The sequence below is a fragment of the Branchiostoma belcheri genome, unplaced genomic scaffold (genome assembly GCF_001625305.1).
Source record: "Branchiostoma belcheri isolate BF01 breed outbred unplaced genomic scaffold, Haploidv18h27 scaffold36, whole genome shotgun sequence".
NCBI classification, from domain to species: domain Eukaryota; kingdom Metazoa; phylum Chordata; class Leptocardii; order Amphioxiformes; family Branchiostomatidae; genus Branchiostoma; species Branchiostoma belcheri.
The window spans coordinates 685701-709438 of NW_017803976.1; the positions used below are offsets into that span (position 1 = coordinate 685701).

General features: G+C 42.1%; 2 protein-coding genes across 8 annotated transcripts in view; both read left to right on the forward strand.

Annotated features, from left to right (window-relative positions):
- Positions 1 to 3712, forward strand: part of LOC109475971 — a 10997-nt gene extending 7285 nt beyond the window's left edge. The window contains exons 5-8 of the mRNA XM_019776777.1: positions 92 to 269; positions 825 to 955; positions 1485 to 1611; positions 2400 to 3712. Coding sequence (XP_019632336.1) covers positions 92 to 269; positions 825 to 955; positions 1485 to 1611; positions 2400 to 3094 — 1131 coding nt within the window. The 3' untranslated portion in view covers positions 3095 to 3712. The remainder of the gene's footprint in view (positions 1 to 91; positions 270 to 824; positions 956 to 1484; positions 1612 to 2399) is intronic.
- Positions 3713 to 4380: 668 nt separating this feature from the next.
- Positions 4381 to 23738, forward strand: part of LOC109476059 (E3 ubiquitin-protein ligase Rnf220-like) — a 54070-nt gene continuing 34712 nt past the window's right edge. For 2 of the 7 annotated variants that reach the window (XM_019776888.1, XM_019776891.1), the window contains exons 1-2: positions 4381 to 5892; positions 6560 to 6598. In XM_019776888.1, the coding sequence (XP_019632447.1) occupies positions 5241 to 5892; positions 6560 to 6598 (691 nt within the window). In that variant the 5' untranslated portion in view covers positions 4381 to 5240. The remainder of the gene's footprint in view (positions 5893 to 6559; positions 6599 to 23738) is intronic. The other 5 variants (XM_019776885.1, XM_019776889.1, XM_019776886.1 and 2 more) reach the window with 4 other exon arrangements.

The following is a 23738-nucleotide window of genomic DNA, read 5'->3' on the forward strand; positions in this document are numbered from 1 at the left end:
AGAGAGAGAGAGAGACGTTTTAGGCCGCTCGGAACTATTCTCTCTCGTAATCATTTACTTCTAAATAAAGAAATGTGGTCTTATTTTCCAGGTGACAAAGACAGACATAGACCTCCTGGAGGACCTGGTACGAGACGCGGGGAGGATGCTGGACTTTCAGGAAGGTTTGAAGGAGTTTAAGCGGGAGAGTCGGTACGAAAGCATCGAACCCTCCCCGGAGAGAAACGCACACGCCATAGCGGACAAGCTGGAAAAATTATTACATAACGGTAGGTTTGATACATTTGTGAGCGGTATGCTAATTTTTTATACTGTTCCACCTATACCTTTCTTTCTCTTTTTTCTTTTTTTGATATGTCTTATAGGATCAGCTACAGCAATTTTCAAGTAAAAGTACAGGACAATGTCTAGAATTTGAGTATGAGAGTGATTCCTTTCTGGAGTCACGTATTGGAACATCAGTAATCACCATTGCTTAACGGTGGTTGATTGAGATAATTGGTTTGCTATCTTATCTATCCAAAACAAGGCCAAGAAACAGATGTTGAGTCAATACAACGGAAGGCTAACTCCGAGGACAGTCTTGACAACCACCTGTTCCACCCTCATGCACACCTCACAGTTTTCCGCTAGGGGTCGCTGTTAGACGGGAAGAAAATGTTTTTCTGACATCGGTTGTTCTTTCTCAAAGCAATCATGTTCACAATACAAAAGTTATAACGATATAAGACGAAAAGACGGAGTGTTGAATTCACATGTATTTCATTTTCTGTTTGTTTGTTTGTTTGTTCTCTTTATTTATTTATTTCTTCTTCTCTCAACAGATAAGTCCAAAGAGAGCAGTGGCGTTCTGGCCTTCCTGCAGCACTATGGGAAGGCGAAAGGCTTCGGTCGCGAACGGCTTCATGTGGTCAAGAGCGACATTTGTTCCATGTTGGGCATCAAACGTTCACAGGTAACTCAAATTCCTTCGAATCATCTTTTTATTATGTGCTTAGGCCACAACAAGTAAATTTTATGGATGACATCCTCTGCCGACTCCAAATCCAATGCGAGCGGGCGAAAAAAAACAAGGCAGGCGGAAAAAAACAAGGTTCCTACATTTTAAAATAATGTTGACTCAATTATTGTACAAATGGTTTTTATTCAATGCGAACATCATATACACAGCCAGCATTACATATCACTGCATCAAAGTAAGAAACAAAACATTAAATCAGAGCCTTTTCTTGTCTCCTCTCTTCAGTTATCTGCCTCCCGGCATGGCAACAGACATCTTTGCCCATTTTCGGCATGTTGACCACTGTCAGAAGGCAACAAAATTTCTTTTTTTTTCAAAATCAGGCGAAAATTAATGCGCGCGCGGATGTCATCCATAAAAATTACTTGCTGTGGCCTTATGTACTGTCCTCCTCCATGTACTGTCCTCCTCCAAAATTACCAGCTGGGATCTCTATGTAACACCAACAATGTCTCCCCAACAGTTCATCTTCATAACGAAGTACCAGGAGGAGAAGAAGGAGGAGGGGTACGTGTGTATCTACCAGCTTCCCGCCAACAGAGCCAGGAAACTCATCGCCATGACCAAGTCAAACGACGACAGACTTTTAGGTGAGCTGTGTTTAAAATGCCATGAGTAATCTCCAAGCAGATAATGGTGAGGAAGATTGAAACGCTTTCTGACTGTTGGGCTTATCAAAATACATGTACAATTATTTGTCTTCATGTCAGAACCATTAGGCCATGTTGACTTGATTATATGGATGACATCCTCCGGGAGCCCCAAAACTGATGCGCGCGTGCGAATAAAAAAAAAGTTTTGCAAAAAAAAAAGTAGTTTTCATTATGAAATCTACGTGGTCATGAGGGTTGAACAAATGGGACAGAATATGGTTTGGCGAATAATCTAATCTTCAAGTTCATTTCCTTACAATTTCGTCTTTTTTCGTTTGATTTTGGCATTCTACGACATTGGTATAGTTTTTACTTATTTTTTTGTAACTTACGGTATATTTTTGCTCATTTTGCAACTGTTTTGTACGATTTACAGTATGGTTGAAAACATTTTTTTTTGGAAACGGCCGAAAATTCATGCGCGCGCGGATGTCATCCATATAATCAAATCAACATGGCCTTAAAATGTATTTTTTCTTAGACAGTCATATTGTGTAAATCGTAAACAACGCCTGGAGTTATCCATGTGTAACGAAAGCTTCTGTTGATGATGAAGACACACTGTGACTGTACATGGTGCTGAAAGCTTTTCTGTTTGTAGGTTTACACGTAGCAGCTTAGGAAATATTATAAATTCTCAGATTAATATCATTGATACACATTTTATTTGTTTCATAATGTCATGTCCACCCTAAAATCTTCTCTGTCGTTGTCTCTGTTTTCAGGTCTTGGACTGAGAGCTGTGAGACTGACGGGACACAGACGGGTCCCTCTCTCCATGCCGTTTAAAGAGGAGGAGCTCTACAAAAGGACCTTCAAAAAGATGGAGGAACTCTCCAAACTTTACGACCAGCCCATCTCCGCCCTCGAGTCGGGCATCCTCGGAAACCAGCTGGCGAAGCTGGCGGAGAAGCACGAGAAGGAGAAGACCGAAGTGACGCCGACGCCGACCAAAGACGAGAGGCCACGACTGCCGCCGATCTCGCTTCCTCCGGCCCCGCGGAAACCCACCATCAGCACCAGCCTGCCGGTGAACCACCTCCACGATGAGAACAAAAGACTTCTCCTACAGACACACTCTCTACAGGAGAGCCTGGTCAGTCAAAAGCTCGAGTTGGCCAGGAAGACAGAACAGGTGAGGGAGAAGGACTTACAAATGGCTCACCTGGAAAGACAAGTGTCGATGTACGAGCAACAGAACACAAACTTGCACAAGCAGGGACTCACGATGGCGAGGAAACTACAAGACATGAGGAAGCAGGCCTTGATGTTGGAGCAGAAAGTCAAGGAGTTCCAGATTAAGAACGACCTGTACAGAACCGCGGCGCGCACCAAGATGCGCTTCGGTAATCAGATGTCATTGGCTAGAAGGGCGATCCCACAAGTCCGTGCGGTACGGCCCAGGGACGTCCTGAACTGAGTGTGTTTTGTGATGTTGAAAAGAAGAGAAAACAGGGTTACAAAACGGGAAAAGAAACAGTATTTTATCTGAAAATGACAAATCTTTGTTACATGACAGTCAAACCTGTACCAGTTACAGTCTGGCATGTGTTCACCTGTTTATAGTAATCACCTGTATACTGCTTCAACTTTCCTCAAGTTCCTTGGGTTCTCACAACCAACATTTTGACTGTATTTTCCTTTTCAAATAATGGTCAACTTCAAATGTATAGGGTGACGGAATGACTTTAATAATCCATGTATATATACATTAATGTTTGCCAGAACAAGCCAGGCTGGCCTTTTAATTCACAAAATACACTCACGACGCAAAGTTTCCTTTAGTTTTCTACTTTTACACAGTCGTTAAATGTTGCGGTCGTTTCAGGTCCGGTTCAAGTGGGGTTGACGGCATGAAGTAACAGAGTGGTGTTGTTAAAGATATCCAATATTGCCATATACATATCATGTACAAAGACTTTTATTTCCTCTCTTATATACATGCCATGCATGCAATGGTTTCAATGTCAATCATTATGATTTGTATGTTACACGTACTAATTAGGACATCGAAGCGCGTTGTAATAAAAAAAGGACTGAAATCATTGTGATATATCAGTCTAATGTATTATCAGTGTGACTTTCTACAAGTACATGTGTTTTTTTTTCATTCAGTCTATTTGGTGGGACTTCTTTTAATTTGTTTTAATTACCCTTGTACAGAAGTCATAAAAACCTATAATGTAGGTAGTTGATAACTTTTTGGGGGGTGATAAATGATAAGTAGGAAGAACACAAAACGTTAGACAAGTAACCCACACAGAGCTGCTTTAAATTGAGGAGTTATATGGTCCAGTATAAAAAGGGCTTGGAGTGGTGCACTACTTCTACGAGACGCTAGATGACGCGCCTCACCATGAAGATAACTTACGGCAAAATGTACTGCCAAAACACATGACTCCACTTGTGAAGTGTCTGCAAACTGTCATGATTGAACAAATTCATTCTGCAATAACAGGTTTGGACTTGTTTGAGTTATTTCTAGTTCTAGTATTCAGATCATTAACACGGACCAAATTATCCTAAGCAGACGGCACACATTAACGCCATTCAAACATCACATGAAGACTTTTCACTCTTGAACTTCAGACTTCGTTTTCTAACTTGTTGCTGTACAGAATCAGAAAGTTTTCTGACAGCAACAATCACATAATCCGGCAGTTTATTTCGGCAAAGGCAACCCGTTTGATCAGCTTGATATTGTTGTGACTTGTGTTTGTGACTTGTTGTTTGTGTTTACCAGTTTACGCCCACAATTCCCCGCGCGGGATTGTCCCCTCCCAACCGCAAACCCAGAACGAGGCTCCGAGCGGAAAGTCTCAACTTCAGAGTTTGGAGCTGTTTTTTTGAACGATCGGAAGAACGCGACTGTCCCGTGCAAGAAAGCAGCAACTTTCCAAGAAGGTAAATCTGTATAAAACTTTTCTCCGTTAGCTTAGGGCTCGGCGGTGCTGTTGATTCACTCACAGCTGTCGTAGCGAGCGTGGCTGAGTTCGCAGGCGACCCCGGAAGTGTACGGATCGATTGTTTACATTGGAAGTAGACTCTGGCGACCTCGGGGTTTAGTTCAGTTCTCAGGAGTGCGATCCCGAACTATCCATCACCATCGGGGCAGATTTTACCTCCGATTTGGCGTCGTACTTCTTGTTTAAACGCACCCGGCTTCCTACCAGCTTCCTCTGACCGTATTTCGTCCCGGCCATGCGTAGATCGCGCGATAATCCGGACCTAAGGCGCGCGTAAAGCCCGGGAGAGTGAGTAGCCGGAGTGAGTGTACGTACGTAGTGGGGCCCGACTTGACAATGAGTTTTCACACGTGAGCTGGCCGGGACGCGATGCGGGGCGGCCACTTCCAGCGGCAGGCTCACCAACTCCACACAACTCCCACCGGACACTGCACGATCGGCAGGGTTTGATACTCCAGCCTCCAGGAGACCTGGGTACCAGCCTTGAGACTGATTGGCTGTGCTGATTGTCTGCTCAGTTCTTAGAGGTTGTCAGCTGGTATTAGTGCTGCATTCTGCTCCAGACTTGTTGCCTGCAGGCCAGGACTGCAGCAGGCAGGCATGGAGAACCCCAGCTTCATCCCCACCCAGCTCACGACCCCTGCCCTCATGGTGCTGGCGTCCACCGCCGAGGCGGCCAGAGACACGTCCAGCCTCCCTCCGCAGCAGACGGGCGGCTTCACGCCGCAGGGCACACCTGGGCTGGACAAGGAAGGACACGTGCCTTTCTCCACCGCGTCCTTCTCTCTCCCCACCATGTACCCTCGCCAGGCAGGGGCAGACGGGTCCTTCCCCAACCGAGAGTTCATCCCCTCCGTGCTGCATCTTCACCCGCACTTCGCGGGAACCCACCTGGAGAGGAGCGGGCTCGCCATGCTGAACTCCACGGGAAGCGGGGCCTTCCGTCCCTTCAGCATCAGCGAGGACAGGGACGGCATGTACCAGTCGGCGTTCACGCCGGCCAAGAGACTCAAAAGTAGTCAAGAAAGTGACTTGGTAGCACGATTTCGGGAGGGCGAGCACGGGAGCTCGCCACGAGAACTGTCGGAGAACCACCGCTCTCCGGCCTCGTTGGTGAAACACGAGCAGGGAGAAGACGGTCTGCACCGAGGATCTCCCAGCAGCTCGGCCTTCAGCATCCATCCCGGGGGCAAGCTGGACCGAGACACCATCAGCCCTGCGTCTTCAGAAGAGGGTCGTACGTTGAGAACAAGTAAGTGTTTTCCCCGTACTAGTCTTAACTCGCGTAATTAACATTCAGTTAATGATTTCTTGTTTTCTTTCCTAAGAACATACTGACCATGACTGCATTGTAGGCTTGCTTCATTTTGTAAAGTTAATGTTGGGTAAATTTGTCCCCGGGACCATCTGTTAAAGTTTCTGGTTCACTTCTGTATTTTTTCAAGTGGTGAAATCAGCCATTAGAAACTATTTTTAACCAACAGTATTTCAACATTAGTGTCAGAAGAATTGTTTTGTGGCGCTCTCAAGTTCAACTTTTTTGTGGCTGTGAAATGGCGTGTCTTTTATTGTCGTCGGCAAAATGGCGTGGCTTTTTTCACCTGCCAAACAATGGTAGCATATGTTTTCACTATGTTATCATTGGCAATGGGTGTAGCAAGCACTTATTCAGAAAGAACCAACGTGCATGGTCCCTTGTTATTGTGGCGTGAGCCAGCCCACTTTTTTTCCCTACTGAAACAGCTTTTCTTGTTTTCTGGTTAACTGGTAACGTTTTTGTATTGTGAATAGAGCCGCAAGAGTCGTGACAAGGAAAGTGGTATTGAACAATAATGTGGACATGTTTGAAGTGGCAGCACGTTGCCACTGTTGACACATATTCTTGACAGTGTGTATTGTTGTGTTACTTTACACCTCAGGCCTAACCCCTGACGGTCGATGGCTCGGACTCTCCCCAGGTATAGATGTAGTTACACTGTGACGTGTCATTGTGTAGTTATGTGTGCTAGACCATAGTAGATAGTGAGTTTGAATATGGAAGCTTTTCCTATTTTTTCTGTTACACAGGATTTATAAATAGCATTTGCAATCATTGCACTTCGTATCAAATTTCAAACAAAATTCCTAACCTGCTAGCCTCTATCATTTTATTAATTTTTTTGATTAGAAGAAACAACTTGAAGAAATTACAATACAGCAAGGACCTGTATGAAACTAAAAATAGTAAGACAGATACTGGGTTTGAATCATTTTGAAAAGAATGAAAAGAATATACATAGTTTTTGAGAGAGTCTACTAGTTCTAGAGGAAGCCTATAATGCAACTAGATCAGAAAATCCACATACACAATTTACTTTTATGTATACATTATTTAGGAAGACCTGTGCATGTATGTACATTGCACACACAGCAGTGGCATTTCAATACCTTTTTGTCCAGTCCCTATCGAAATGAGTTTCTGTAATTATGTGCCTATGTGATGTAAAAACAGTCAGTTTGGTCAATTTTACAGCTATAATTCAGATGCAGATTCGATCTTTTTCTCCACTCAAAAGGAGGTACATGTGTCTGTACTGTTAACCAAAACTCTAGCTGTGTGCACCCCGCCTCCTGACATATCGCATGACTGGGAAAATCCCACAGGGTGCAATTGGAAGGGAACGTAAACCTAAACAATCCTGGCAAGAACAAGGAAAATGCCCCCAGGCCACCTGAACCTGTTATCACCTCTATTCTGATACAAATCACCTGGGATGAACTCTTCTAGAAAGGTCAAGTTTCCAAATTTAGACTTTTTTTGTCTGTCTACTACCGGTAGTAACGTTATATGACGTTCAAAACATGTAAGGAAAAGTAGATGAAGTTGTGTTATTTTGGATGAAACATTGGCGTGGAAGAAGAAAAAATGTTGTTCTTACTCTTCTGTTTGTATATGTTGAAATCATGCTTTTTTGTATCACATTTCCCATTTACAAAAATGGTGGTTGTCGAGTCAACTGGTGCCATTGTCCAAATTATTTTGCCTGTCTATTTTTGTTTGTCAAAAACTCGTGAAGTGATGACACTGGTAGTGTGTGCTAAACAATTGTTATAAAAGTTAAAACATGCTAAATGCTTACATGACTTTTTCTTGCCATTTGCAAAAAAGATCATTACATTTTTCCATCCAGCTTCAGATGATGATTTAGAGCAATAGTTTTTAGCCATTTGATACTGCCATGATCAAATACAGTACTGTAAAGGCAAAGAGTTCTGACGATAGAATACAGTTCTTCTTCTATGGTAAGATGTTTGAATTGTACTAGTATGTTCTAACGCAACATGCACAATTTAAAAAACAAAACAAAATCTAGATCTAGTTGTGTGTGTATTAACTGTATTTATTTGAGAAAAAACATAGTTTGTGATCTTGTGTCTCTAGCTACACTGTATTTTGTAGCTATTTTGTACTTTGGAGTTTGGAACTAAGTATAAAAAGCTATTGCAATCTTTTGGTAGTCTTTATTTGTCATTTTCGGCTTGTCTAAGTTTGTGTGTTTTCACACTTTTAATCAAAAGTAGCTTTCTTTCATTTCTTTCCACTGTAGTAACCATTATTGGCATATTTTGGTTGTCCTCTGTGTTAAGTTTCAGGGTATCTTTGTTGAACATTTTTGGTCAGCCATAGCAGCATTCTTATTACATTTCTATTGTCTATACAGGTACCTTACCGTTTGCAATGTAACTTTTCTTTCCAGTTTAAAGATTAAACATCTCCCAAACAATTCCAAACAAGCGGATTTTCTTGTCTGGCTCTAGAAGGAAAGTCACGCTTTGTTGGAAAGGAGAAGAAAAACTTGTTGAACTTTTGATACCTTGCTTCAGCAACAAGTAAACAAATTAGAGAGGTTGACAACAGATTAGGCCGCAAATTACTTGACTGGGTGCAATGAGTACATAAACACTCAGAAATCTGTATCTACCTGTTGTATTCTGCCACTTTGGAGAGATCAAAATCAAAAATTATGACTAAAAAGGGTTGAAATCAGAACTAGTTTTACTACATTTTACTTTCAGATATGTTTTGCATAATAGTGTTTTGAGTGTTTTGAGAAAGAGAATTGAAGCATGGTATTTGTACATGTACTTGTGCAGTAGTTATCTGTATATGGTGATTACATTGTTTAATGACAGGTTCCGTTGCATTAACTGCCATTATGTGATTAGTCGGAATTTGAAGCCCTAGTGTAGATGGATTGCGGGGAAAAATCAGGTCGTAGGACTTTGGGTCATTCTCAATACTTACCATATCTAAGATATGATTTCAGGTTGTATTTGTGGCTAAATTAAAACCTATTCATGTGGAAAGTACATTTAAGGTATTGGATTTTTTCAGGAAACAGGAGTAGCTGTCTGTCCAAGGAAGCTTTTTTTGCCACCAAATCAATTTGGTTACTACTAGTCTAGGTTAGGCAGCAAGGAGAAGGATAAAGCATATTTTTTGTATATTTATATTGTTAACTGGTTGAATGAAGTCAAAACAAAGGTTATACTTAAGTTTTACACTTGTTAATCATTGTAGGATTGAAAAACCAGGTTTGCAGGCATGTAACTCAATGTAAGTTAAGTTTTGTAAATTTTACTAGCCTTTTTAATATGAACTGTTCAACTTAGAAAGTGAACCAACCATGTTTCAATATTTGTATCACTGAGCTGCGAAACAGACAAAACCAATGCCAATCGCTGCAGAAAACTAAACAAACCTGGCAGAGCCAGTTGTCTCGACTGCTCCTTTACCATTCGTTGCCTACCATATGGCAGCCATTGTACGCCAGCGCGCACCGCACTAACTTTCCTTTTGTGCCGCCCAGTTTATGTGCACAATACCCTTTGACTCTCCCGAGCATATGCGAGGAATATTCCTTAATCGAGGAATAAGTAGGACGGCATTGTATCCGGGAACATCCCGTCAAAGGGAGGTGCTTGCTGGTAATTGTTGAAATGGATAACAGCGCCGTGCCTTTATGGCACCCTTGCGAAACAGTACATAAAGCGGAGGTGTTACTTGGGAAGGGAAACATAAATAAGCGGATGTAAATTTGTAGGCCTGACACTGGTAACTGTTCTCTATGGGGTGCTCTTCCCGGCGTGAGTTACGAGAATCCTGTCGGCGGTGATAGAGAAATGGTATACAATCTCCTGCCAGCATTGATATCAGGGAATAAAAAGCGGGCGTAACCTTCGGATAGGTCCTTGCCTACCCTTATTTGCACTGAGTGCTGCGCACGCAGTATTTCATTGCCCCATTTGGCAAGGCACAACCTATTCATTTTCATTATTATCACATAATGTAGTAATTTGTTATGTTATGGTGAAGGTGTCACTCCGTTGAGCCCGCGAGGAATGAAAGCTCCCAGAATATTATTTATAGATTTATCGACAAGTCTTGATATGAATATTACATATGTGGCAACATAATCACCGGCTATGCAGATATTAGTGTCGTGGGGTGGTCTGAAAGTTTTTACCTGGGCGATGTTCCCAGCTCGTTTGAACGTATGGCTTCCCGTCAGAAGAAATGGCCCATGTGGGCTAATTTCTCTACCCAATCTCTTGCAAATTTGTAGAAATTTGCCCTTGTAAAAGAGCATTAGTTGCAAGTGGGAAGCGGGGGGAGATTTCTCACTGCCTTCATTATTTTCCATTCTAAAGTCCATTTGGGTTGCAGGTCGGCTCGTTCCCCATTTCGGAAAGTAACTCGGGCCATTCAATTCCTGTGTCAAATGCGATATTTTGGGGACAAAACGCGGAGTGTAATTATTGTGCAGTAGCGTGTGCAACGCGCCGCCATAACGCGCAAGGTGTCAATGTATTCCCGGCCACGAGGAAATTGCCGGAATGGCCGTCCTGCCAATTTGACATTTCCTGTGTTATTTGTTCTGGACCGGCGGGATGGGAATGACTGGACGTTAACGGGAAAAGTCGAGTGCATTACCGTCATCCCCGCCGTGTAAGAGGCGTGCTTGCGCGCCGGTTAGCGCGGGCTCTCCACCCACCAGACAATTGAAATCCGTGACTTAACGGCTGATTGTATGAACATGAGGGTCAGGAGGGCCGCTGCCCTGTGCCGGGGGAAGTAATTCACTCATACAGATGGCAGCACGGGCATGTGTGTGATGAAATCCTGCCAGACTGAGATCCAATCATGGTCCTCGATATCGACGTGGCGATCCAGAAATCAGGCGGGGTTTGGACCCCCTAACGTGACACCAATACAAGTGGCCAAACGGAAATACAGCCATGTAGTGAGAGAGCTCTTGAGTGGACACACACACACTTTTTCACTATACTTGTACACAAAATCAATGTTGGAAGGTGCCCTTGATCAAAGGGGTTTTCAAATAGATGTGTACATGTAAGTTTTGGAAAGTTATGAAATATACACCTATTTCCCTTTTTTTGTGTCCACTGGTATTTTATTTTGTTAAGGTACAGACAGGAAAAATGATTTTAAAAAAGGTACAGGTGCACCGGATGTTCACATCCAGAACTGTACCTAAATGATGTTACAGGTAGAGGTATTGGGTACACAGCCCTAGAGTCATTTGCCATTTCTGTCTGCATGTAGTTTATATGCCTTTTGGACTCCATTTTCGTGCTTGTGTTTGTCATGTTGAGTATATTTGTGCTGTCACTGATCAACTATGGATTACTGATAAAACTGTAGGAGGTCATTCTACATGTACACCTGCTGCTACAGCAACACCCAGACTTGTAGTTTTGCAATTATTAATGAACGAGAAGGAAAAATATTTTCTTTATAATTAAAAGTTTATTGTCCGTTTTCTTGCACAATCTTTGTATATTTTGGTAACTTCTGTATCCTAACAGTTTTTTTTTTTTACATAACTGGTGTATGTGTTATGCCTTGAGGTGGTTTATTGGTTACACACGAACAATAAAAAGAAGAGGCTGTCCAGTTTTGGAAAACATCACATCTAAAAGTGATGAGATTTCCCAAAGATAACACTATTGCGTAATGCGTATCATAATGTTAGTAGCAAACGCAATTGGCATGCATCACCAGAAATGTTGTTCATGTTATCCACTTTTTTGCCCACAAAGTCTGAAATTGGTGTAGTTCCGATCTGCCCCAGTGTGTTTTGGCCAAAACCTTTCAGTCCTGAACTCAAATTTCAGTTAAAGTCTTCAAGTCCATACTTGCCCTCAGTAGTACATGTAGTCAGTGGTTAACTAGTTGGGCAGCCCTGGTAGATTGTACAATAAAAATGTAAAACGTTGTTGGTAGAGTAGTTTTGAAGCACAGCAACAGTGGGATGTTAAGGGAGGAATGCTGATATGCTCTTGAGCTTTGAACTTGTCTGTACCTCTCAAAGTTAAATCTTCGGATATTGTTTTGCTTTATTCCACTTTAGGTCAACAATTTGATTTGTACTTTTTAGTTCCAGCACTGAAAATTGCACAGGTACAAGCCAATCTGAACAATTTTGCTGGAAAGAATAATTTTAAAGATAAAAATGCATGTGTATATCTGCCTTTGACAGGTTTCGGCTGATATGAAGTGATATGCATATCCACTTGTTTTAGAGAGAAATACATGCATGTAGGTTTGGTTTTCGACATGTCTAAAACAGTGGTTGTCCTCTATGACAACTGACGCCTTCATTCATTGGATTCAGAACTTGAAGTTGAGGTTTACAAATACAATCAATTAGGGCTGAGTCAGACGCTCTGTTAGGCAGTTACACGGTACTCTCACTGCATCAGCTGTTTTTTGCGGACTTGTCCTTGTAGGATAGTCTGGCCGACTCCTTTCTCTATTACAGCGAGATTCCCAGTCGCAAGCTACGAATCAGCGAGGGCCCACCACATCCCACCATTCATTAACTTAGAATTGATTCAAAGGATCGCGCCACTGTGGAAAGGATTGTTCTACACCACACCTCCATTCCCTCATGACTTCAACAACTTTCCTTAATTAGATTTACAATGCCACATGAGTTTTCCTTACCTGTGAGGTTCTGAAAATCTCATTGCAAAGGATTTTTCTGTGTTTTACATATAGGTGGGTTTTCTGTTATAGGTCATAACTGGGATACATTTTTTTTTATTTTGCAGAAAGTACTAAGGCCACACCAATTTAATTTCTTGGTTAACGGATTTGCCCGCTTCATTTTTTTCTGACTTGCAAATAAAAATAAAATTCAGAATCAACTGCAAAATGCTCATATTTTGCCCTGAACAGTTGAAAACAATCCTTTTCTTCCTAGTTGTTACAGTTATTCCATCTTTCAATGCAATGGTATCATTAAAAGTTCAAAATTCATTGTTTAAATTTTGAACCGGCCTGGTGTGTTGACTTCATGGCTCATTTTGTAGCATTTTGGGCCATAATAGGATGCCTAGGCCTGTTTTTATTTTTTTATTTTTTCGCCCGCCCGCTCCATTATTTTTCTAGAAAAATCCATTAACCAAGAAATTAAATTGGTGTTGCCTAAGAGCAAGAAGTAAATACAGTATGGTAGTCTGGTTAAAGATGTTACAACACAATCAGTGGTCGAAATACTTTTTTTCAGTGTTCTGCAATATTGCAGAAGAGTCAAAATTTTGTTCTGCAATTTGGAAATACTTTCTGCAAATACACAAGCCTCTATACTACAATCTTGCAGGTTTATAAGCATGAACTATTGATTGATATGCAAATTAGTGAAGACATTTTTTTTAAGTAAAAAAGGAAACAAAAGTTAGACAAGTCAAGACAAGGATGATGCAAATTAGTGAAGAAGCTCCAGGACCTGTTGTTTCAGAACAGGAGCTCAAGTGTTGTCTGTCCTTGATAGGACCTGAGAGTGCTAGTTTACTAAATTGAAAACTTTTGAATCTGGAGTCTATTTTTCCTTCTGCAAAATTGCAGATTGTATAAATTTTTCTTCTGCAATTTTGAACATCTATCTGCAGATTGCAGACTGCAGACAGGTATTTCGAACACTAGACTGTGTTGTCTGTTATGAAATGTTTAACCTTTTGGAGGTTTTATGTTTTCTTGAAGAAGTGTATACATAGTTTATAAATAGTCTAACTCTAAATGTTTGCCTCTGGGCCCAAAGATTTGTGTACTTTGAGTGCTTATTTTCACTTGTTTCAGAACTTAAAACATATGATACTGAGCATAAAAATCTGGGGGAGGTCCTTTGACACTTTTAGTTGTCTCAAATTTTAGTCTGAAAACAAGAGTACATTATATTTATAATATTTAGTTTTCTAGCTTTTTATGTGGTAAATTGTCATCTTTGAGATGCGTAGGACCTCTCTTAAGTGAAAAAATAATATACAGTACAATGTCACTGCACAAGTGTTTCTTTTTTTTTGTTAAGATACAGCTGTTCAGATCCGGACCTGTACCTAAATGATTTTACATGCACAGGTACATGTGCAGGTATTATCCCTAGTATCAGATACTCCTTCCCAGTGCCCACTGTCCAGTGCCTCTTGCTTCTCCGATCCCCACGCTATAATATAGGCAATCTATTCCAGCAGGTAATAAAGAAGCATAGGAAAGTGGTGTAGCCTTAATGGGGATTGACCCAAGATTGCCAGCCGTATCCCAAAGTACCGTTGGTGCCTATCTGAAGCGCGCATCCCGAAGCACGTCGGTTTGAGTGCTCCCTCATGGCCCACCCCGTGTTAAAGGTTACTTCAACTGTTAACACTGATGATACCCTTATCTGGTAGGTTTTGTCCCCCAAATTACCCCGCGCATCCTCCAGGCTTTGTCGGCAAAACCCGAGGCCTTCCCCTCTTAACAACGCTAAAACCTGCTCGGCGTGAGAGGAATTTGCCCGTCGTCGTTGCCGAGACTCGCCGTGAGATCGACGCGCATCCACGCATCGGAGTGATAACTTCCCCCCGCACTCCTCGTGCAAATGCCCCGGCATTATTTAGAAACCTAATAACATTTAGTTTTACCTAATAGCAAAATTTTTACAGATCGATAAAGACGGAATCACCTTTGGACGCAGATTGGCGCGGAAAGTGGGATGACAAACGAGCACTGTAAATCGTGTTGCAGGCCCTCCATTTATTCTGGCATTTAATAAGGCATTAGGATGAATTCCCTAGTAATATATGCAGACGTTCACGGAATACTGGAATACTGGCACCGACCCTGGATGGAAAAAAATTTGGAGAGACAAGGGTTTTACTGAACCCATTGAGTGGAAAACCACTTCACTGTTAATACATTCATTTTGTCCCTTTTATGTCGTGGAGGCTTTTATCTCTGTTCATTTCAATATTCATGCGATCGCTGGTTGCCAGCCAACAAAAGCTACTTCACCCCCCATCTATCCCTGTCTGTGCGATTGGAGTGTTCGAATTTGAATGAGAAAAAGCTGTTTGAAGGGGTGTCGTTTCCACCCCGAAGTACAGTGGTTTACTGAGTACTACGCTGGCACGGCTTTTGAGAAGGACTACAAACACAACATCTCCATAAGAAAGGAGGGGAGAGTTACTGGTTGCCAGGGCACTGCTTACAATTCTACTTCCTGATTGTCCCACCCTGTATAGCAATCAATAAGAAGTGGTAGTCCACTCATCAGCATGACAGTGCCAGGAACTTAACAAGTATTTGTAATTTCTGCAACATTAACTGTCGCTCACTTAAGCGGCCAAGCGAGTGGCTTACTGCTCCTGGCATCTTCAGACCGAAATTACTGTCGCCAGATCGGGGCAAATTACCAAGTCCGCAGCGCGAACGATGCCTAGTGGCCCGATCCATCACGGCAGCGCCGTTTCATCGTCAAATAGCAATTACACGTGTTATGGTAGTAGGAAACAAGATGTTGATGGATGTTGGCCCGGCCGAGAGCTCAGCGGGGAGTGGGGATGATTGTGTTTCATATTCCGGAGCCCGCCGTGATGGATGTTGCTGTCCACCGTCGAGACCCGGTGTGATCCCACTTTTTTACCATGTCACCTTAATGTCGTGACACTGTACCACCAACTGCAGTCCCTCCTCAACACCGGTATCCTGCACGGACAAGAAGCAATTTGGCTACTCAGAAAGTCTTTCAAGAAAAGGAGACTACTGTCAAATGTGTGAAGGACTTTTCTACGTAGAACCCCATAACCCAGTGTGATCCCACCTTTTTACCATGTCATCTAATGTCGTGACATTGTACCACAAGTCATTCGGTGTAATATAGCTAGCTGCCACTGCGCCGCATGCCTGCGAAGCTGGTGTGTTACGCCAAAGTGTGGTTACACCGGCTATACAGATACCACCAACAGCAGTCCTCCAATTCCATTACTAGTATTATGCCTGCACAAGAAGCAATTTGGCTACTCAGAAAGTCTTTCAAGAAGACTCCTGTAAAGAAGAAATTTTCCTCATAGAACATACACAAGGAGTCATGACGGTGACTTGTCATTTGTTTTTATCCAAAGGGTTACGGTTAAGTACTTTGTGGTGCAGTAAATATGATTTAGCAATCGAACCCGCTGGACAAGTTATTGGAAATTTCCGTGACTTGCGAGCACGCCTGCCACACGACCTGTCAGAGCACTTGTATCAGGATAAACTGCCCCTTCCCCCCGCGAACCAACTTTTTGACAATTTATGTCTGCGCGACCTTGGCTGGGAGGATTACGCCACTTACCACCGCACTTGCGAAATCGTTTGATTACACCATCCATCCATATTCAGACTTTCAAATATTTTTCCACTGGCTCCTGCCGGGTGCACGGGGGCTTAACTCCCATTTAATCATTAGGGCAGCTTTATGGCATAATGTGCCATAAAAACGGGCAACTTTCACAATGGGGATTGAACCGGTAAGAGTTGACCACTTAGAGTCGGACATTTTAAAAGCTGGGATGTTTTCCTATTACGAAACGTCCCCGTAAACTTTGGAAGCCATGCATAGACAAGAGGCTTTGTGATGGACATGAATAGGGGTTGGTACTGTGGGTACCGTTATGTTTAGTTTGTGCAGTTTACACACAGTTAACACAACGGTTTTAAAGTCTGCTGTCACGGCCAGTTGACTCTGAAAACACAGAAACTCTAAACATACTGACTACTTACTACTAGGTGGCCTGATGACTATTTTCTGATGTTTTTCTTTAATCACTCACTCACTCACTATCCGTGTTTAGATTATACTGCTGTCGGTATCTTTTTAAAAGTTTCCAAGTCATTTACTGAATAAACCTTGCCATTGAAAACTAAAATATTAAAAGTGAAAAGTAGTATATTTTCATCAAGGCCTGCTATCTTTTTGGTCCTTCTTTTCTTTTCGATCCATTTGCAGAGAAATGCAATTCCTTTCGTTGGTTTAGAATAATCCGAAAGTGAAGAAAGGTCCTTTCTGAATGTAACAGTAGCATCATATGTCAAGATATGACAAACGATAGTGTTGAAATAACGTGACAGTGCCGCCAATCCCCATAATCTTTCTCCGAGCTGGACAAACAAGCTGTCTGCTTCTGCCAATAGCCCTCTGAGAGGTGCAAAGCTTTGGGGAAATAGCCCTCTGATGTACTGAGTACGTTGGAGTTATCTTGGATCACTGAGAAAAAAAAAGAACACAGCCAACAGTAACACACATTACTTTATCCATGCAGTTACAAGGACTTGTACATAAAAGCCTCCAATCTTGTTCATGTAGCTCTCTTGCCCCTAAAATTTGTGATAACTGCACTCCCAGTCCCAGTACTAGTGTTTGAAAGAGATGTTTTGTGCGGTCCGGTTATACAAGTTCAGTCGTTAGGTTGCTTTTCCCCTCCAGTGGCTTTTATGTGTTAAAACAGCAGCAACGTACCATTTCGCATTCATGGCAAGTACACCGTTTATTCGGAAATTGCCAGGTAATAATGTACTTTCTAAATCACTGGCTCTTTTGCATGCAAAGAGTATTTTCCAACGGGGGTCCTGGGAGGTTAATTTTCTTTCTTAGAAAACGGCGATTTTCCTGGGTGGAGTGAATAGCAATGTATTCATTTTTCAGATTACCGGGTAAATTGGTCGTTTTTCAGGGCCGGTTTCCTGGGTGCGAGGTGATTTATCCACGGCTAGTTTGATGCGCCACATGGGGGGTCAGTGAGGGTCTTTTATGGGCAGTGTACCCGGTATTGACAAGTTGAAATTTGTGGCAAATTGCTTAATTTGTGACTATTACGACAAATTACACCGCAGTATTTTTCCAGGGGTGTCGCCAGTCTTGCAGAACATTGGCCAAGTAGGGCAGGGAGCGGGCAATACGTCCCCCACGTGCCATCCCGCGCATCTGTTTTTATTACGCCGAGGTGTCCGAAGTGTGTGGCGTCGACACCTAGCACAGAGTAACGTACTGTCCAATATCGGCAACTTGTGATCCCTTCATTCCAAGTGTGACAAAGGAGAACCCTGTGAAGCAGCCGCAGATGGCTGGACTTTGGCAAGAGGAAGGAAACAATGTAGTAATCCAGTTTTGGGTACATTGAAAATTGTGTATGTCATTTACGACTGCAAGAAGTTGTAAGCTATTTATACAGTTAAGTATTTGTACGTACGAGATTATGGTTAAAAATCTGTGGCAATATATCCTGACTCCCGTTTCTGAAATTTTTTATACAAATGTGGATGTGGTCTACAGGTAATAAAATGATAGAAGTCCCATAGCCTTCTTGAGGCTGTAGGAGCAGAGGGTCCACTGTCTTGGGTACGCTTTTGGAGGCAAACCCCATCCCTCTCCTTCCTCCACTTGTAACCTCCCCAACCAAAATCAGGTACCCATTTACAATATATATGTACTCCATAGTTCTCACCAGGCTGTTTGAGCGTAGGGGCCCCCTACGCTGTGATTTTGACCCCCTACGCTGTGATTTAGCCCCCTACACTGTGTTTCAACCAGCGTAGGGGTGGTTTTTGGGGGCAGAAGCTTCATTAATCTTTAAAAAAATGAAAAGATAATTTGAATGAAGTTATAACAAAAGGAAAACAAAATCTGTCCCCCAATAAACAATAAATAGTGTCTTAAGTGGTTTATATGAGTTACAACATTTTTTGGGGAGAATATCAGACCCCTGATTTTGGGACTCGTTGTGCGACTCGCGCCGCGGAAAGTTGACCTTCTATACCTGACCCCTACGCTGTGAAAAAATCCTGGTGAGAACCCTGTACTCCCTTGTTGGAGTGAGGAAAGTCATGTAATAAACTATAAAGTTCCTTTCCCAAGGACTCAGCATCTAGCCAGTAATGCGAGGAATCAAACCCGAGACCTCTCGATCCTGTTTCTGTTGATTAGCCTAACCACTTGGCTATTGATGCCACATGCCAGGTGATGCCAGGTGTTCTTTCAGGTGTATGTAACACTATTAAATACTGTATATAAGAACATGTGTTTTCTGTATAGTGTACAGCTGGTACCAGGCCTGTTAGCATGTATAATTGCTGTCAATAGGCTGCACTTGATGGAGATTTCTTGTCACTACACTACCTCAAAGCATAGCTGGCATGTGTAGAATCACTGGCATTTTCACATTAGTACAGCATCTTTGTTGGACAGCTTCTTTCACCATGCTAACACATGCTACCACCTGTATCTTTGATCTGAACTTTTCTGAACACACCTTCCCTTTGCTATTGGATTCTTCAGCTAATCCAAAATTGATATTTTATAACAGTTTGGTTAGACAATAGACAACGAAAAAAGCCTCTCTCCCCATAACATAGATTTAGGAAGAAACTCCACTGAATTTTCTGAAGCAGAAGTTAACTGTGATAAATAAAATGCTGGACTTACCCAAAGTATTGGCCCAACATTTTTGTTTTGTTGGAAATTGATAAATTCTGCTTTAGATTCACCTCCCTATCAACAGCTTGACATGGACTTACAAGCTGCTACATTTTGCATGTAATTTGTTTGCAAAATACTGATGTGGAAATAAGTGGGTTTAGAGAAATTTCTGTAATCTAAAAGAATGGTGTAACATGTATGAGGTAAAAATGAAAGAATCCAGGCAAATGATCTACTTTTTGGGATTGAATTACATTCAACTTGTTCGTTTGCTGGTTGCTCAATGATCTTGACTTTATAAGTTTATTTCTTTTGTATTTCATTTTACCATCATACTATATACTAGGAGTTTGGCACCAAACTTCGGTACCAAACTTACCAAAAAATTTACGTATGTGTGGATCATACAACTGTTCAGAGTGAAAAGACAGAATGCATCTGTCATATTTTTTTACTCAATGATACAATGATATCTGAGTTAGTACATCAACAGAACAATTTGCCTGTAGCTTTGAAAATAATATTCTCATTGAATAAAAGATCATAATTCTTTGGTACATGACTTTCGTATCAGGTTGTCTTGGAACAGGAGACACTACCAAATGAATGCGCCCTAATTGTGTACAACTTTGAAGTAAATCGCTCTTGTACGTAGTCTTTTATGACTGCTAATCAGCAGAAGTTTTGAAGTCGGCGATTTACTTGTTAACAAAGTGGAAACCAAACAGCAAAGAGTTGGTGAGGTCGTTCTAATTGCTCTCACTGGGTATTGGTCCTGTGTACCGAGTATTCAATAGCCCCGCACCTATGGCGGTGTCGAACAATGCTGCGAAAATAATTACTGGTCGCCGCCGGAGACTCGGGACTGGAGGCAGTTGTCGAGTTATTCACAGTGGGCCGTCCAACAGGATTAATAGTGTCTTTGTTGGACTTTGGCAGACTGGGTGCTTTGTGGTGCCCAGATTGATTCCTTTGTAATTCATGCCCCAAAGTCTGTTGTTCCCCTCTCCTGAGGCTTGTGGAGGCTGCCTTTGAAATTCAGCCGTGGTACAGTCGTGAAAAAAAAGGGAAATATGTGATGGGGGCCAGTTAATTGGACAGTTGTAAAGGAACACTTGGTACTGTCTCTCGTTGAAGAGAAAGTTCTGCTTCTTTTCATTTAGTCCGGGAGGGGTGACGAGCAGGTGGCGTGCTGAGGCTCATTGTGCGCTGATTACAGCCGGCACAGTCTATCAAATACCACAGCCTGATTGGTGTGAAATTGGCGAAGGAGGCAGAACTCCCTACCCCCCAAGTGGCCGAACGTGTACACCATTGTTGTCGTCTCTCGACAAACGAGAAAGTTATAGCCGCACCGCGGGAGGCGGTTTTGAAAGAGGGCGGCACCGGCACGAACGTTACCTCTCCGTCCCCGCGCAGTTTTATTTCAAATCCTTAACTAGGTTTAAAATTTAGTGACCCCTGACTGGTACCTTCTGCTAAAAGTTTACAACGTTTTTTCACACCCAGTGACTTATTGATCAGTGTTGCTCTGCCGGCTTCTTTCATGATATTAAGAGCGGCGGGTAACGCTCATACGAGCCGACAAGCAGCTGCTCGCACACCAAAAGGCAGACAAATTAGGAGACAAATTTCAATTTGCGGGGCGACCCTTTTGTGCGCAATCACAATCGTGTTTTCATGCGAACAAGAATTCAAATTTATCTTTGATGAAGGCAGTGATAGTATCCGTACACTGAACTGTAGAAACTGCAAAAGACTGCAACGTCTGTTTCTGTATGTTTGGGTTAAGTTGTACAGTTCCTGAAACCAGGTTAAACCAAACATTTAACTATTGAAAATACTTTCCCCTGTGCAAGTATGTATTGCTTGAAGGCTTGGGGATGAAAAAGTGCTGCCAAAATTCCAGATCACATATTTCAATCTAAATCAGACTGGTGGTGGATTACTCTGCAGTACCAACCCAGACTATTTTCTAAAAAAGCAGTGGGTTCCCAGACAATTCTATCATCATCATATTTGTCTGCCTAGACAAATTAACCAAACTGTTTCATGTTGTTTTTCACAGGTAGACTTATTGAAAGATTGGTTACCATCTAAGTCGATTCTGACATTTAGAAAATAGTAACAGCCAGTATTGCAGACATGTAGGGGAAGGGACTTGCAGTTTAAACATGAACATTTCACTGTGTGTGTCTATATTTTACATGTGGGTAATTCTATATATATTGAAATATTTGATGGAACTAGTATTACCAAATATCTGTAGGAAATCAAGCTTAACTTCTTGTTTGAGATGAACAGAACAGCTCTATACTTGCATGTATCTGGTGTGACTATGAAAGAGAATGTTGTTGACCCTGACTGTAACATCCTAGCCAGCCCACTTCTTTGTACCAGGACTTACAAAAGGAACTGAAGAACCTTTTGTTCCGTTTTTGATTTTCTGTGGAGGAGCTAGCTATATATATAAACCACTGAATATGTTTTATATGAGTCGCATAAAGCATTACCGGTATCATGAGAGGGAACTCTTTATTCTTAAACCTCCCCAACTAACTCCAAACCACAGATGACCTTGCACAACTGTTCAGAAACAGGCCAGAAAGAGCAAGTTGTTATGGAAAAGATGGTGCGCTTTTTTTTCAAGTTTGAGCACTTCCCCTTCAAGCTCTTCTTTTCCCTATGGTCAGCCTTTTGGGTATCTCAAAAGTCACAATATACACGATGAAGTATTTTCCTAGCGACTTCGAATTCGATACTCCTGTACTTTCTAGTCTATATTCCAAGTGCAAAAGTCACTAGTCTACTTGAGATCGATGTTAGAAGTGTTAACTGATATGTTAGATATTCTATGCACCCCTCCCATCAAATTAGGAGTCAAGTCTTACTCTTGAATCTGTTCCCAGTTAAGTGATTGAAAAATGTTTGCATGATGCAGCATAGAAAAAAAAGTGACACCACAATTTGTTGGCAGCCTTATTGATTGCAAGCGCGGGAATATTAGCCCGTAACAGGCATCGAACTGCGGCCGGGAAGTAATTTCGGACCGTTTAGACTCCTCAGCCCCCCCTTTCTGCATGTTGATGGGAAAAGTTACAAGTTTAATCAAGTTCAAATGATCAAAAACTCATTTTGGCTTCTGGGGAGTTATGATATGGAATGACATATCGCGCGACGACACCCCGCGTAACCCCCCAGGAATCCGTCCGGCATGTAGAGGTGACTACGGTCAACGGCGGGAACAATCCACACCCGCCGCCTCGTTTCGCTTGGAAAGTTTTCCAATGTTTTGTAACCGCGGAGTCGCACAACTCAATCAATCATTTGATATCTCCGCCGAAAATATGATTGAACAATTATAAGAGGTAATACATATCGTGGCACATTATGAGAGGGTTGGTATCGTTTCCATTATCTGGCGAGATCGTCGTTTGGGAGAGTGCGGCTTCGCTGAGTGTATCTGTCAGACGCTGAAAGAATTGATTGGAGATTGATGAAGGGGAGCAGCGAAGCTTGGTCGCTTCTCTGTACAACAATATCACCTGACAAAGTGACAACTGTGAAGCTTGTCATATCATAATGGAAGACTTGGGCTGGGCCGTAGTGTGCTGCGGCATCACGTCATGACTGTATCATGAGGCCAAAGGGATCAGGCTTTTTTAAACAGTTACTGCAATCTCTCCGAGCTTTAGGGTATAGAATTTTCTTCTTACACAACCAATAAGGTTCTCACCTGCTTACGTTTCGATGTCTATCAGACACCTTCCTCAGAGCTTCCAAAGAAGCAGTCTGGATAAGAAAATCAACCCTAGTACTAGTGATGAACCGGGACGAGGGGGGATACAAGCTCAGCCACGTTTGGGATTGCATTCTCCCTGCAAAAGCGCCACCTATTTTAGCGATAAATAGCGGCGAGTTGCAGAACTCCAGTCAGAAGCTCTGAGGAAGGTGTCTTGACATTGAAACGTAAGCAGGTGAGAACCTTACTGGTTGTGTAAGAAGAAAATTGTATACCCTAAGTATCTTCCAACCTGATGAAATTATTTATGGATCTCCGAGCTTTACTTTAAACATCAAAAAACACCTTTCTATTAAAATCACAAAACCCAGTCATTAAATTTAAACAGGGAGGTTATAGTGAACATAGAACCCCCTTGATTTAAAACAAAAATTGGACTATGAGCCACTGCCTCCAAAGTCTGAAGAGATGCAAGTTCCCCGGTAACTTTTTCCCCAAAGCAATTTTTTTGGGAAATTAGATCTAGAACAAGGACGGTGCAAGTTGAAGAGATCAGGTAAATTTGAAGTAGAGAAGAAG